Genomic DNA, 17360 nt, shown 5'->3' with positions numbered 1-17360 from the left:
CAGTGTGCTTTTGAAAGTTAAAGTAGTCCCTAATACATTACAATACAGGCATTGGGAGATAAAATGCTACACCAAATAGCCAGTAGAATGCAGGGAGACAGAATTACTCATCTTCAACACTTCTATACTGACTGAAATATTGATTTAATGTCCTTCAGAGTGCTGTACATCTGGGTAAAGAAATATGATGTCAATCAGACATGAGATGATTAAGGGAAAATCTTCAAAAGACAACAGTCATGGCAATTAAATGGCGTGACTATGAGGAGCATCTGACAGATCCCAATACTAGTGGGAGTTTTGCTGAGATAAGCTTGCTGGTGGGTTTGCATGCCTATTTTGGGAAGAGCATATTAAATGGTTGCACAAGCTCCCAATCAGGGGAGAGGGGGTTCTAATGCGCTGAGGATCAATGGTTTGGCTTGATAGTATGTTTTAGTTCTATCCTACTTCGAAGGTGACTCAGTTGACGCTTTCGTTTTTGATCAAAGTTGCTTCAAGGAAAAGGGCCAAGTGTCCCAAGCTTGTTCCACTTGAAAAGTTTGTGCCAAAATCTGTCCCTGAAGCTAGATCTTAGGCTTCCTCTTAAAATGCGCACACATATCTAACACAGCTTTAAAGACAACTGCTTGGTCACATGAGTGTATTTGTCACCCTCCATCTCTGTTCCTCCTTTTCCCCCCTTCCTAAATTATCGAATGTACATCCTCACAATATTTTCTATTCTGTATCCCGGGTCAACTTCCCTTACACCATCCTAAAAACAGTTTTTCTACAAGTATGTCTTTTTCTGTTCCTGCTGAAGGGATTTTTCTTCATTATCATCTTTTACCCAATTAATAAGTCATTATTATCTAAGCCATTATGCTTACTTTTGTTCTTAGGAATGTATGATGCACACCATCGAGATGTATTACAAGAATGAGTCTTTAATCCATGTCAAGTGTTTTCCTACAGAGAGACTGTTAATTATAGATGATACATCACTGAGTCCGGTAGTACGTAGTCTATGTTTAATGCCTCTCTACCTCAACCAGTTAGAAATCACTATATTTGCATGTCGTCACTCAGCTTATCTGTCAACCCACTTTCTCATTCTTTCTACATTACATAACTCCTGGAGACTGCTCACCTGTCAGGCCTAATTCCTGGCTCAACCTGCACGCCTCAGCCAGTATCAATTTGCAGTCAACCACTTTCAATCTCCCACCATGCAATTCTGTCCTGCTCAGAGTACTCCACATAGGTTGAGTTCGAAGTAAATGAGGTTCTTAATAACACATCTTATTATTATTATTAGATATTAACTATAGTGATCTTTTATCTCATTTTGGACTTGACTAATATGTTATATCTTCACTTCTGTCAAAATCCTCAATCTTTTTTAAAGAAATTAAATAGGTATGGCGTTAACAAGGGAATATTTCTCTGTATAAATTCCATGTTTTCTTTTTACTCTCCTCGCAGTACCCTGTACGCCTCAGCATCTGACTGCCGATGTTCTCTGTGAAAACAGCACAATCTTGGTGACCTGGAACTCTGTCAGCGGGGCTGTATCGTATGTTGCCACGGCGATAGGAAAAGATGGCGTACCAGTGTTGTGCAACTCCACAGAAAGTACCTGCATGCTATCAGGCTTAGCATGCGGCAACAACTACTCTATCACAGTGAGGTCCTATGATGGCGTCTGTCAGAGCGCTGCAAGTACTACAGCATATTTCACCACAGGTAGACATCTAAGCTGCTCATTCCGGGAGCTGTCTTTTTTATTTATCTAGATCAGTAGCATGCAGAATACCTCTTCAGGGGTATATGTTTTGTCTCATAGGTTTTCATAATGGCATCCAACGCATGCTTCACTTTCTATTATACTGTGTTGCGGTGTTTACCAGATGTGCTGAATATTTCCTGTTCCGAGTTTCCAACTTGGAGATGAGGCATGGCGTTCTGAGGTTTTCATGATAAACTGACTAGACCAATGGCACCTGGGATAGCTTTTCCCAGAGCACCAATCAGGGCTATGGCTGTTATCATTGGCATGTATCCAAGACTAACTCATGCCTACTGTACTGAACATAAGCTTTCTCTCAAAGTGGCCATTATGAATACAGTCCTAAAATTACAAACGTTTACAAGATCGCCATCGGCAAAGCAAAATGCTAACTTTCCTCAGAGGGTCTAACAAGGATTCTCACAGTGCAAATTTACTATGCCCGTGGTTTGTCATGGGGGTGACCCAAACCCTTGTCTACTACTGTAACCTGTGAGATTCCATATAGGCTTTAATTCTGAGTAATAACAATCCACCTTAAATGCTTATTCACTTTAAATTCTGCTTATCTTAATAATTAGGTCAGGCCTTCACAAGGAACAAATGCTTATGGGGTTCCCCCCAACTTTTATCCATGCGTTATGGTTCTACCATTCCCAACTCCATGCTTCAGTGACCAATTTGGCCCTACAAGCTTGGAGGGAAGCTTTACGATGCACCCACTAGGACACCAAACTCACACAACAAACACCTCTCTGGCATGGTACCGGGTTGAGTGAGGTGGCATCTTTACAGGATTTTGAACTATGGGATCCTATTCGAATCTCACAAATTGGGCATGTCTGTTTAGGAACACACATGCATTCATATCAAGAACTACAAACCACATATGCTATTGACTCATACACAGTTTTATAAATATCTTCAAATGAGACATGCACTTCAGCCGCATTCCTCCCAGACTGACTCACTCCTCGAGGTCAGTTCACTGGAGGCTAAACTATTGATGGATGATTTGGGCAAAGGTGAAGTCTCTAAAATTTACCAAACCTTGATGGTAATACACCGGGCACCGTGTACCACCTTAGAAGCCGGTTGGGAGGCATGACTAAGACCTCTATAGGATGACAATTGGTGCGACCCACTGATGGGACTAAGGAGGATCACAACCTCTTCCAAACTTTGACTGGTCCAAACATACTACCTGTATGGTGCCTATCTCTACCCAGCTAGGCTCCACCGAGCGAGACTGCTGTACGAGCCTACATGCCCTCATTGTGGCGATGCTCATGCCGATTTTTACCATGTGGTTTGGCTGTGTCCTATAATTCAAACTTTCTGGTCTGCGGTAGTAAGAGAGTTACCTGAGGTGCTGGGATTGGAGGTTCCCCTTTCTCCCCTAATGCTTCTGCTGGGTGTCCTTCAGGGCTCAAGAGGTGCACAGGTTGACTGGTTACTGTTAGTGAAGGCCCTCTTGGTCACTAAACGAGATATCGCTACCTGATAGACGTCCCTTTCTCCTCCCACTCTCTAACAATGGTGCCGAGGGTAGATTGGTGTGCACTGCAGGAGAGACCAAGGTACAAGGCCAGGGGCGTCCCCCTTAAGCATGGCCAAATATGGGGGAACTGGTTAGGCCAGTAAATCTATGGTACTGCTTGAGGGCAGAGGTGCCACTGTTGCTGCTGATTTGTAATCATGTATTGTATCAACTGAATGTCAGTGCCGTGCAATCGCACTATGTAATTTTATCTGGCAAGCCAAATTTGTGTCGTATTGTTCTTAATTTTCTTTGTGCAAAATTAAATTAAATCTGTTTATCAAAACATGTCAGGCCTTCTTCATGTAACTCTTCTTAACAAACAATCGGCCCTATAACATGTATAATCAGCTTGTCAATATGCCAATCTCCTGCAGTATTGGGCATAAGCTGTTCCACCAGGCAGTACCTTGTATGCCACAATAAATTACAAAAAAGTGCAAACCTGCACCAGACAAAACAAAATAAACACTCTCCTAAGAGAACCTAATAGGAATTATTATAGTGTACATTTTATATCCCCACATTCTGTTTTGATGGTGGTGCACCAATATTAAAATATTTGCCTCAAATTGTAATCTGTGAGATTCTATGTCATACAGGCGTCAGAACATTGTAATAACAATCCACCCTTAAAGGGTATTGCCTTTAATACATGCTTTTCACAATAGTCAAGTCTGGCCTACTGGCTCCTTCATGACATTTCATGAAAAACAGATCAAACGTATTGAATCCACCATAATGTTTCCCAATTAACCAATAAAACCTTTACCCTTTACCATTGACTTGGCCCATAACCAACCAGGCCTATTCAAATGTACAACAACTGGAAAACATTATGTATTTAGTAATACAATTGCAAATATGTAGATAAATATAATTTACAAATCAATGTATGGCCCCTCTCATTAGGCCTTAACAAGAATCATCATTGTGAAACCTCCTAAGGATTGTCAGAGTGGTTGCGCAACATCAAAAACATGTTCTACTATGGTAATCTGTGAGATTACATGTAACATACTACCTAGCTATATCCTGTAACACAATGTGATAACAACCCACTGAATTTAAAGCATACATTTTATAATACAATAAATAGGCTTGGCGTACTCTTTTGGTCTTAATTGGTCATAATAATCAGTTTCGACTATGGCTTCGGACATACTTTTTCCTGGTTCAAAATAAGTCATATAGCTTGTCACCATAACTAATTCCGGTCTACTATTTTGGGTGTAAGCTTTCCCACAAAACAGCCATCGGGCACAGAGTAATACAAATACAAAGGTAATACAGAATTACAGTTGGCTATGCAAAAGGCTCTCTCTCCTGAGAGGACCTAACATGAATTCTCACAGAGCATAGAATCTACATTCATAGTTTGTCACAGGAAGCAACCAATACGATAATCCTTACCGACGACTCTAATCTATAAAATCCAATGTAAGAGCCATCAAGGCTTCCTTCCACTCTGCTTCAGCTGCTAGACTCTGTCAACAGTGAGTCCTTCCTTGCAAAGTGGTGCAAATCCAGTCCTGGGCCTTGTAAGTGGGTTCTGCAGCTGTTTTCCTGCATAGAGTGGCACAGTGATGACTTTGCGCCGATCAGAACCAACGCAGTGCCCTTTGACGCTGACTCAGTGAGTCCTAGTCCGGTCAACAATGACAAGGGTCTCGACTTCGAAGCTCAACGATGACGTACAGTCAATCCAAGAATATCTCTGCATGGCTTAATGATGATGCAGTACCTGCATTGTAAAGTGTTCGGCAAAGATGCAGAACCCAACTGTTTGAATTGGAACTGACGCATTGAGCTCTCAATGCCGATGCTTCCTCCATTCAAAGAACTTTTTAAGCAGGCCCTGTGTGGGTCCTGTAGCTGGCCTGCACTCCAACACGGTCAGCCTAAACTTTGGATTTACCCATGTCCAGCATGGCCTCAATAACTCTTAAGCGCTATTGACTGCTAAGCACTATATCACAGTTTACTCTTTAAAAATCCATATCTCGAGTTTTATTTATTGTGTACTTGTTGTTTTGGTCTTCTTTTACTCAGAAACATATCCTCCAATTTTCTAAACTGGTGTGGAGTCTTTTTATGGTGTTTTGCACTGGGTTACTGTAATTTAAGTGTTGCACGAATACTTTTATTATTGCCTCTTAAGGTAAACCTGACTAGTCGACTACTCTGTGCCAAGCTACCAGAGAGAGAGCACAGGTTAATTTAGGTTGTCTATCTGACTTACCATGACTTGGATGGTGGTCCCTAGTTGGCAGGGTGCAAACCTCTGCCAACTAGAGACCCAATTTCTAACAACCCTTAAAGGGGTTGATGAAGAGATCAGGCCTATGATCAATGACGATGATCAATGGCCTGCTAACATAACTCAGTCCCACTGTATTTAGTATAAGCTTTCCCAGGAGCCAAACATTGCAATGCAATAAATGCACTTCTTTCAGTGGAAGTACACATCTTCAGCCCTATCAAATGTTATACTCAGGGCAAGCCACATGTTCTTAACGCCGAAACTCCTCTCTCAGTTGTACTCTAAATGCTCTTCAATGTTGATGAAAAAGGTGTGGAACAACTACACAGTCAAGCCAGACCTAAAAATGTTTTAGCTATACACTCAGATCCTTTTAGATTTGTCTAACCTTTATAATGTTTGCTTTTCTTACCCAGAGCCGTGCCGGCCAAATATTGTTGCAGCAGACTACGTGCTAAACACCGCCGCGGTGGCGTGGCAGCCTTGTGACGGGGCCACGTCCTACACAGCAACGGTCGAAGGAAGCAACGGGCACGTGGCCACCTGCATTACAACCGACACCTTTTGTAACATTCCCGATCTATCGTGTGGGCAAGTGTACACCGCACACGTCACAGCCAAGAATGAGAAGTGTAATATCACATCGAATTTTACAAAGGAGATAATCACATGTAAGTGCACGTTTTACTCCCCACAAACACCTTACGGTGCACATAAAGCGATGACGCGCTCTGCGGTGTTAAGGATGCCTGCATTGAATCCAATGTAGAGGTGCGTAGGTCATGTTTATGTGAGCGTCATCTTGTGTATCTCCTGAATTTTGGTCTATCCACAGTTTTCTGAAATACCCATTTATATTATTTAACACAGTTGCATAGTTTTTTTTTAATCACAAACCGGCAATGTTTCCTTCCGAGCATTGGTTAGCGTGGAAAATGGATGTGCGATTTTCTCGCAAATAAACCTTAATCACCATTTTCCTCACTAATTAGCAACTAAACAGGTAATTTTTTTCTTATTTAACAACTTAAAAGGAGCACGAAAGTCCTGATTATAATAGCAAAATCCATAGGCAGATTTCTTCACAAACTAGAGTAGTAATTGTAGTATTCACAAGAAGTATGCGAAATTAACCATGAAAAAAAAGATGCAGATTTGCATACTCATTTCAATGATGTAGATCAGATGAACCGTCTGCTTCGACAGACACACTTACCAAATGCTGTGCCAGCAGTAGAGCTTGTCTAGAAACCATTTACTGAGTTCCTTAGAAACTGCTGTTTTTCAAAATATTTTTGTTTGTACAACAAAATGTAGGGAAAGTTGTACTTAGAGCAGTCATGGTCAAACTAATAGGTATGCAGTTCCTAAAGAAGGGGATGGTGGAAGACCAGGTAAGAGAAGGAACCAGAAGGGGGGAGAGCTCCAATAAGGAGCAAGGGCCCTCACGCAACCCGATGGGTGTCATGCTTCATCATAGGGCAGCTCCTCGGGGAGCTGGCTCTGCAATGCCCAACGGGCCCCTCTGGGGGAGCTCTTTGACAGAGGTCTTCGGTGTTGTAAGCCGGGGGCACTATGTGATGAGGTGGAGGGGCAAACGTGTAGTGAGTAGAGTGGTTGCAGTGAGTGTGTTAAAAATAGCAATGAGTGTCCTTGTGAACCTTTAATAGCTGGACACCGATGCTATGGCTAACAAGCAGTCATGCCATTTACTGTTCATTCAACAGCCACTGCGTGTGTTTCAAATGACTTTTTACTCATACTTTCTAATTACCTGCATCAGAACTTTAACTAGTACTGAATACCAACTTATTAACTGGTGCATAAAGAAGTCATAAGTATTCCATAGCTCCTCACATTTTCACAGCTGAACAACAGGAGGTTTCTTTTAGTGCTCCCTCCCCCTGCTCCTCTCAGTGAAAGCTGAACTGGAGGCCTCTTGCAGTGCTCCCTCTCTGGTCCTCACAGATTCAAGGCTGAACAGGAGGCCTCATGCAGTGCTCCCTCTCTGGTCCTCACAGATTCAAGGCTGAACAGGAGGCCTCATGCAGTGCTCTCCCACTGCTCCTCTCTTTCTAAGGCTGAACAGGAGGTTTCTTTTAGTGCTCTCCCCCCTGCTCCTCTCAGTGAAAGCTGAACTGGAGGTCTCTTGCAGTGCTCCCTCTCTGGTCCTCACAGATTCAAGGCTGAACAGGAGGCCTCTTGCAGTGCTCTCCCACTGCTCCTCTCTTTCTAAGGCTGAACAGGAGGCCTCTTGAAGTGCTCTCCCACTGCTCCTCACAGATTCAAGGCTGAACAGGAGGCCTCTTGCAGTGCTCTCCCACTGCTCCTCACAGATTCAAGGCTACACAGGAGGCCTCATGCAGTGCTCCCCCCTCCTCCTCACAGATTCAAGGCCGAACAGGAGGTAAAATGCAGTGGTCTCCCCTGTTCCTTACGGATTCAAGGCTGAACAGGAGGCCTCTTGCAGTGCTCTCCCACTGCTCCTCTCATTCTAAGGCTGAACAGGAGGCCTTTTGCAGTGCTCTCCCACCGTTCCTCTCAAATTCAAGACTGAACAGAAGCCTCTTGCAGTGCTCTCCCTCTTCTCCGTACAAATTCAAGACTGAACAGGAGGCCTCTTGCAGTGCTCCCCCTCTGCTCCTCACAGATTCAAGGCTGAACAGGAGGCCTCTTGCAGTGCTCTCCCACTGCTCCTCTCTTTCTAAGGCTGAACAGGAGGTTTCTTTTAGTGCTCTCACCCCCTGCTCCTCTCAGTGAAAGCTGAACTGGAGGTCTCTTGCAGTGCTCCCTCTCTGGTCCTCACAGATTCAAGGCTGAACAGGAGGCCTCTTGCAGTGCTCTCCCACTGCTCCTCTCTTTCTAAGGCTGAACAGGAGGCCTCTTGAAGTGCTCTCCCTCTGCTCCTCACAGATTCATGGCTGAACAGGAGCCTCTTGCAGTGCTCTCCCTCTGCTCCGTACAGATTCAAGACTGAACAGGAGGCCTCTTGCAGTGCTCCCCCTCTGCTCCTCACAGATTCAAGGCTGAACAGGAGCCTCTTGCAGTGCTCTCCCTCTGCTCCGTACAGATTCAAGGCTGAACAGGAGCCTCTTGCATTGCCCACCCCCTGCTCTTCTCAGTCAAAGCTGAACAGGAGCCTCTTGCAGTGCTCTCTCACTGCTCCTTACAGATTCAAGGCTGAACAGGAGCCTCTTGCAGTGCTCTCCCTCTGCTCCGTACAGATTCAAGACTGAACAGGAGGCCTCTTGCAGTGCTCCCCCTCTGCTCCTCACAGATTCAAGGCTGAACAGGAGCCTCTCGCAGTGCTCTCCTCCTGCTCCGTACAGATTCAAGGCTGAACAGGAGGCCTCGTGCAGTGCACCCCCTCTGCTCCTCACAGATTCAAGGCTGAACAGGAGGCCTCGTGCAGTGCACCCCCTCTGCTCCTCACAGATTCAAGGCTGAACAGGAGGCCTCTTGCAGTGCTCTCCCACTGCTCCTCACAGATTCAAGACTGAACAGGAGCCCCTTGGTGTCCCCCCCCCTCTGCTCTTCTCATTCAAATCTGAACAGGAGCCTCTTGCAGTGCTCTCCCACTGCTCCTCACAGATTCAAGACTGAACAGGAGCCTCTTGCAGTGCCCCCCCCCCTCTGCTCTTCTCATTCAAATCTGAACAGGAGCCTCTTGCAGTGCTCTCCCACTGCTCCTCACAGATTCAAGACTGAACAGGAGCCTCTTGCAGTGCCCCCCCCCCCTCTGCTCTTCTCATTCAAATCTGAACAGGAGCCTCTTGCAGTGCTCTCCCACTGCTCCTCACAGATTCAAGGCTGAACAGGAGGCCCCTTGCTGTGCTCTCCCAGTGCTCCTCTCAGATTTAAGACTCAACAGAAGGCCTCATGCAGTGCTGTCCCTCTGCTCCTCACAGATTAACCCCCCGCCAAGGCCGGAATTCTGCGCCTGTGCGGCACATTCCAATCGCGGTGTGGTCATGACGGCTCCCGGCCGTCATCAGCACACCCCCACCGTAACTGATGACAGCCGGGAGCCGTCATCAGCACTGAAGGGGTTAAAGGCTGAACAGAAGGCCCCTTGCAGCACTTTCCCCACTCCTCACAGTCAAAGGATGAACAAGAGATCTATTGCAGGGCTCTCCCTCTGCACCGCACAGTTCCAAGACTTGGGATTGAAATGAGGTAGAGGTAGGCAAATCTGAAATCTGTCAACAAATCTGTGGAGGATCCATACTGGCAAAGCACTTGTAGGTCCTGCATAAGATTATTTTGTATTGACTTGGAGCTTGAGCAGTGAAGGCCTTTAGCTGATGATCTTTGTTAGACGTGTAATGGGGCAAGTGCCAGCATTTTGAACATATTAAAATGGTCGAATGAACAAGAAGCGAGGGATTCAAACACAAGGCTTTCCATCATTACAGTTTAAAGTTGATGAGATTCAACACCACACTAGCATTATTATACGGAACTTTAGTTTTCGAGGAAGAAGACCACACTAGTGATGGTCCAGTGGAATGACGTGAACAGGCAAAGTATGTTGTGCCGTAAACACTATTGCCCATATCAAAGTGGGAAGAAAGCATTGCTGCAACATTCAGGTGCTGGCTTGAGTCTTACTGTAGAATCCTATAAAAGGTGAGGATGTGGCGTAATGGCTACAGTTGCCAACTTTGGAGCTGGGGAACCAGGTTCGAGTCTGGCGTTGGCTCAACATTTTGTGATTCCGTGCAAATTGCTTAGTCTCCACTACTTCCAAGAAATGAATGTGTCCTTTTGTAATGAAACTGGTGCTCATGTAAAGCACTCCAATACCTTTGGGTCGAGTTCACGCTGTATAAATCTGCAACAACAAAAAAATAAAAACCTGAGTTATGGGCTCAGAATTTACCTTTTGTTTTCCGAGACAGCGTATAACTGGTGAGGAGCTGTATGTTTTTTCCCTTAAGATCCAGAGCTTAAAAGTGGCCATTGCCGGAGGCCAGAACTATAGGACCAAATGTCTCTGCGACTGCCGAAGACTCGGATCTTCATTTTATTAGCAATAGATATTTGCCAAGGGTTACACATCTATTGGTTCACAACTGAGAAGCAGGCACCCAGGGTGCTAGCTGTAGCTAGCTGATTTCAGCCAAAGGAGGATAGTTTGTGTTAGGCCAGCTCAGATGTTATATGTGAAACCAAAGGATGTGAACGATTTGCCCAAAGGATGTGTATAAACATTAGCGAGTAACAGTGACAAGGAGGATCTCCTGGAAACCATACTAGGTACTTCGAAAGGAATGGTTTACGCAGGTTTAACCATACTAGATTTCCTATTCTTTCTTCTGCACATGATTTAAGTTTCAGATGCACATTGGTGCAGTGCCTTCCTGTAAGAGTGAGGACCAGGTTGCCAAGGAATGCTGGTCAGGAAAGTCTCTTGTCTGGAAATGTGAACATTTAGGAGCTGCGAAGAGGGCGTAGGCGGAGGACTGACACTAGGAGGTAGCATGAGGCCGTAGAATGGAGCAAAATTCAAAACTCAAATCTCAAGTACAAAATCTCGGCAAAGGTAAGAGTTACTTTGAACTTATGGAAGCATCTCAAGATGCAGAAAGCACAGTGCTTCACATGCTCAGTGGTCCACAAAATAAAAGGGATTCAGTGCACAGGAAAAGAGGAATACGATTTGAATTATGGAAACTTGATAGGTCCTGTGGTTCTTTTGTGCTAGGAGTTCATAATTCTACATCAGGAAGGGTGCCGGATTAAACCCCGTGCAGGCCCTTAGGCAGTCGAAATTTCGTCCCTGCAAATTATTTCCCAATACATTTTTAATTTTACGAACCAACAATTTGAATAAACACATTTTATTACACAAAGCTAAACATTAATAATTATTAATGATATTAAACAAAAATATTTTTTTCAATTTAATAAACCAATAAACGTTTAAATATTTACTTTCCTCAATTTGTTTGGTGAAATCTTTCTGGCTATTCTGGAAGTCTACCTTTTGCAAGAGGTCGTATTCAGTGGAGTCTTTAATGTAAAGTTTTCGTTTCTTTGAGTTGATACAATTTTTTCTATGTTCTGGAAGCAATTTAAGAAAGCTTGATTGTAATTTCTTTCCAAGATCAAATCAATATTATTTCGATCCGTTGATGCGGGGCCTCTAAGAGGAGTGGGGCCCATTGGCCAGTGCCTACTTTCCCTATTTGGCAATCTGGAAAAGTCAAGAAGTCTTAATGAATCTGCCAAGTCTGGTCTGTAATGATAAAAGGCCTGGTGGTGACACTGCGGCACAATTGTTGAGGTCATACAAGGCTTTAGAATTATTGATGAAATATTCTTCATCCATCTCTTTCATGTCTTTTAATATCTTTCTCAGCTCCCTGCAGTCCACAGAATGTATCCGCCACCCTGATTGCCGAGGGCTTTGCTGCAGAAGTGACGTGGGATCCCGGCAATGGAGCAGTCTTGTACGTAGTGATAGCGGAAGGAAGCATCGACAGCACCCCCCACAGCTGCCAGACACAGAACACGGTCTGCGAGATCGACAACCTGCTGTGTGGAAACAAATACAGCTTCACGGTCATTGCAGTGGGGGTTAGCAGTAACACGACGTCAGACGTCAGCTTCTCTCTGGAATCTGGTAATATATGATGCTGTACAGAGCTCAGCTCATAAAGTGTATCTTCTACAAATCCAGTACATGTGGAGACAGGCAGAGTGACTGAAGAAGCAGGGAGGGGACTACGGGCATGAAGAGCTTGGTGGAAAGAGTGGAGGAAATTACCACCACCAAGGAAGACAGGATACTCATGTGACGTGTTTAAGGGGACATTTGAACTAAGACATCATTAGCTGTGGAAGGTCTTGTGTACAGTAACTAGTTTGGTCAGATCTATCATCTATGTTCTGATGTTGTCAGGTTATGCATTTCAGTTTCCTCATCTGAGGCACAGCGGGTTGAATGAAACAGGCAACTTGGCTGCCTTGATTGTTGTGAAATTGGATGGCATAATAACACATTAGGAATATGGGAATGCAGTTTTTCTTAGAGAAAAGAGGGGTCATCATGACCAGAAGTGATGCACTTTCCTGAGGAACATGAAGCGCACATCCTTTCTGTCACACACCCTTCTCTCTTTCTGCCTTACCCTCATTCCTCACATGCACATGTTTACCCACCATCCTATTTCACTGTCATTTCCTCCAGGTTCAGCTGCCCTGTGCTTAGTTTGTAAAAGATGGAGTGCCAGTGCTCGCAGCGCTGCTCAGAAGCCCACCTTGCAATTAAATGTCATTGTGCCGAATACCAAGGCTGCATTGTCTTGAATCCACACCATGTCTCCACTATCAGACAGTCCCTGTCCCCTTTTCTCACTCTTGCAGGTTCCGGCTTTCTCCGTTTGTGGTGTTTTTTCCGGCTTTCTCTTCTTCCATCTTTCTGGTTTGTATGTTTTCCCTCTCTTGCTTTTGATTAATGTCTGATACTGAAAAATTAGTGTTGATGGCACCCACCGACAACCACCAGCTTAAACTAAGCACTACAGCTGCCATATTGTCGCTCTTTTCCCCTCATTGAACAGCTCCCAAGAAATGCTGGCACCATTTCTTTATCCTTTGGATATTAACACTCAGTAAAGGGGACTAATACATTCCTCTCAGGCATATGTTATACATACATTATGAGGACTTTTATTTAAGCCTGGGCAGAGTTTGCAGAGTTACGCGTTGTGCAAAAAAAATCTGCAGCGCAACACGGAGCTCAGCAAGCTGCGGAGTGTGTTAGATAAATGCTGTTTGCAGTCATTTTCAGTGCCGAGTGTTTGTTCGCACTGTGCAATCTTTGTGAACGGCACCATGCACAGCGCTTCCTTTCTGCAGTTTAAGTAGATTTTTACTCAAGCAGCAGCTTTCTCAACACAAGCGGATGGAATTCACCATATGCAACCACTCACATTGAAAAATCTGACCGCCCACGTTAAGAAATCTCACTGGGAGGATATTTTTCCACGCTCGCGTCGTGCTCGCCAACTTGACATTGACAAGTGCGAACAAGGAAAAAACTCCACTACGCAGAGCAGAGTTTTTGGGAACTCAGCAAGCTCCGCTACAGAGTGCGGAAAACTCCGCAAACTAGGCGAGCGGAGCGGAGTTCACCGCCAAGACTTACTCTTAATAGGAAAGCCTGAAGACATAGGGGTTCATTACGATGGCGGGCGGACATCAGTCCACCCGCCATCATTGCGGTGCTTGGACCACCTGCCAGACGTGTGGCAGTCCCACCACACATATTAGGATGCGCCTGCCATACTGGCGGGGGCATGCTGGGCCCTTAACATTGCAGGTGGTGTTGCTTGATGCAGCACCACTCGCAATGTCAAATTGGCATGCACTGCATTTCCATGCACTGCGTGGGAGGCACCACGCAGTGCCTGCCACGCTGTGCAGGGAAATGCAGGGGGTACCATGGGTACCCCCCAGTACAGCAACAACCCTCCCAAACAAGAGGTCCTGCAACAGGCCCCCAAACCCAATCCCCACCAGCCTTTCCATGGCGGCATCGCCGCCATGGAAAGGCCTTTTTCTACCCCCATCCTAATGTAGTGGACGGTGCCTGCTAGACGCCGTCACCATTTTAGGAGCCCTGCACCCTCTGCCAGGCAATAGGTACGATTGCCTTTGGTGGTGAAGCGCGGACGGGTTTTGCGTTTGCCGCGGTACCCACCGCCATCCTAATAGGGCGGTGGGTAATATGCTTAGTGATGGCGGAAGGGTGGTGGCAGTCCTTCCACCATCCTAATGACCCCCATAATGAGGACCTCAGATATTAAGTGCAGATTAACATTAGGTGGTGGGGAAGGTAGAGCAAATTGAACAAAGAGGGGGACAATATTTAGAGGCTCAATTATGAACTGGGGCATGAAGATTGGATTTTGGCACCTTTACTGGTGCATTTATTTAGATTCTAAATATCTGAGAAGGTTGACCAATGATCTGTGCTGACAGATAGAGAGTGTGCATGTGAGAGAGAGTGAGCAAGACAGTGAAAGAAAAAAGGGAGCAATTGATTGTGTATTTGAGAGAGAGAGTGATAGACTTCGCAACAGGAAATGTTGTTGTATGGTTCTACCATGACCATGAGGGTTTCCAGTAATAAGAAATCACAAGCTTGTCTGAAAATATGTGGATGTTGCATTACTGTAGGCAAGGATTGAAATTACTGTGACATAGGTGAGTGTCCCTCCACAAACCTAGGACATTTAATTTAAAAGGTATTGCGTATTTCAAAGTTTAAATTATATCTGCTACAACACCTTCTATGAAGCCTTCTGGTACTTGAAGATGCAAATCATCGGTTCCTTAATACTGATAATTTTCTCTAGTGAAAGTTAGCAGGAAGTGTGTAGTTCATTTCATTGTGCTGTATTCATTCAAGGCCCTAATTGGTCGACTTTTGAACATGAAATATTAAAAATAAACACAAACCCACGCATTAAATGTTTTACAAAGAGATATACAAGTACATCCAGGACATAAGACTTTCTGAATGGCATTATGTGCCCATGATATACATGGTACTTATTATCTATAATATAAGTATATTTTTTAATAATTGATATATATTTTATATATTACACATTTAATGTTGTAGATTTTCAGTGGTTGGATATCTATTATTCACATAAATTATGTATTATTACCTGCGAAGTATGGGTTTTAAGGCACTAGTGATTGTAAAATAACAATAGCCAAATTGATTCTGTCAAAAGTCGCTCTGTAATGCTGAGTATGTATACAGTGATATGTTATTTAGATTTTCAGTGTCACTGTTGTCGGAGATAAGCCACCTTCACATCCCTACTATACACATTTGTCTTTGTGAGTTGATTTGTGACTATATAGTACTTATTTACCCAGAAATGACATCAAGATATGTACATTGAGAATCTTAACATTATTTCCTTTAATCCTGAAATTATTTTCATTTTATCCAACACAGCGCCCTGCCCGCCACAGAATTTTACAGCGGTATTGCACTGTGACAGCAACTCAGTCTCAGCATCATGGCTAGCAAGTGAAGGAGCCATGTTCTACACTGTTCTAGCCGATGGATTTGACGGTGGTAATGCCTCATGCAACACAACAGCTGACCACTGCGAATTGCTCGGCCTTCCTTGCGGGATGGAATGCAACCTCACAGTAGTCGCTGGGTCAAGCACCAGTCGGAGTGTACCTTCAAACACACAAGCAATAAAAACTGGTAATTCTTTGTTCCAGTATGGGTCACATTTACAAGTGATTTCTGTGCAAAGCATAAGACTGAAATTGAATGTCTCATCAGGCCTGAATCAGTAACTCAAAGGAAAAATGTTTTCTTTGTTTCTCTTTTTTCTCTCAGTAAGCGGACCAAGTAATATGGCACTGTCTCTTACATGTCGATTATTCATTGATACCTCTGTGTAAGAAAGTCAGTTATTAATTGGGGTGGATATGAATCCACCATAAGGATTACAACTACAAACTTGTCAGGGTGAAACACAGTTTCAGTCATTTTAACTTGTGCTCAACTTTAATTTAGGAAAATGTTTAAAATATTTGACAGTAATAAAGCTATGTAAAAGTCAAAATGCAACACAATAAAAATCCTGCAACCAAATAAATTATACAAATAGAAATAAATGAATAAGTAAAATGACACCAAAACAACAAAAACTCAATAAGGGAAAGCTGAGATATGAATTTGTAAATATTTCAGGAAAGAAAAAGTAAAAGTGCCAATCAGTCGTTACTATTCACAATTTTGTTGTTCCGCGATTTTGGGTGACCATGGAGGAGTGCATGTCAGTTACACCATTTGGGTTCATCTCTGTCAAAGATTTTTCCTTCTCGCTTAGTCTCTAATGTAAATTAAAATTCTCCTGTGAGGCAAGGTTGCAGGCTGTATCCACTGAAGTCCTCTTGAAACCAGATTGCAGCTAGATGAATTCCCACTGCGGACATTGCTTTGGCTGGAAAAGCTTGGAGCAGGAGAAATTCAAATTTTGTGACCACCATAGCCCTCGCATTTGGTGGATGCTTTTCACACCTTCACCTGGTCAATATTTCTACTTTCAGACTTCGGGTCTGCGCCAAAGCCGAGCAAGCACTGCTGACTGTATTACGAGTTGCAAATGTTAGCTCCTAATACGGTCAGCGGTTCTTTGCTATTCCCATGGTGGTACATGGAAAACAGGCACCGCAATGGGAACAGCAAAAAAGTTCCTGTATGGCATAGACGTTGACGTCCGTGCTGTGCTGGAACTTTGTGGGGTTACAGACAGGGGGGCACATATTGTGACCCCCAGAATGTATCCCCATGGCAGGGTGGCCATGGGGACCCTGTAGGACCCCCTGTGTTCCTGCACTGCCATGAAAAGGCTGGTGGTCCAAGAACTCGTAATATGCTGAGCGAGACTGCGCCAGTCCTGGCTCAGCATATTGCGTTGTGGCGCTCCTGCGGCACCACCAGGGAATGACTGTTCCCTGGCGCAGCAGACGGTCCTCTGCCACAGTGACTTTAGAAATCATAATACAGAGAATAGTGGACCCCCCTGCTGCACCATAGTGAGTCTGGTGGTCAGAACACCACCAGACTGCTAATCAGGCCCATAGTCTTTTTTTTTATAGAGCTCCAAATTTTTCAGCAAAGCAAGCCTGGTGCTGTGGCTGATAAAATCCTCCAAAATTGGCCATTGTTGCCTGAGACCTCGATGAATCTCCGTAGGTCTTGGAAGTCTTAAAATATTCTAAGTTCCAACTTT

The 17360-nt window shown here is 44.3% G+C and overlaps 1 protein-coding gene across 1 annotated transcript in view; it reads left to right on the top strand.

Moving 5' to 3' along the window:
- The window catches only part of LOC147747432 (uncharacterized), a 342871-nt gene that overhangs the window by 231378 nt on the left and 94133 nt on the right, over positions 1-17360 (top strand). The window contains exons 44-47 of the mRNA XM_086953898.1: positions 1468-1728; positions 5991-6245; positions 11939-12202; positions 15560-15820. Coding sequence (XP_086810024.1) covers positions 1468-1728; positions 5991-6245; positions 11939-12202; positions 15560-15820 — 1041 coding nt within the window. The remainder of the gene's footprint in view (positions 1-1467; positions 1729-5990; positions 6246-11938; positions 12203-15559; positions 15821-17360) is intronic.

The sequence above is a fragment of the Lissotriton vulgaris genome, chromosome 1_1, assembly GCF_964263255.1.
Source record: "Lissotriton vulgaris chromosome 1_1, aLisVul1.2, whole genome shotgun sequence".
Lineage (NCBI taxonomy): Eukaryota > Metazoa > Chordata > Amphibia > Caudata > Salamandridae > Lissotriton > Lissotriton vulgaris.
This window is presented reverse-complemented; position numbering and strand designations above follow the sequence as displayed.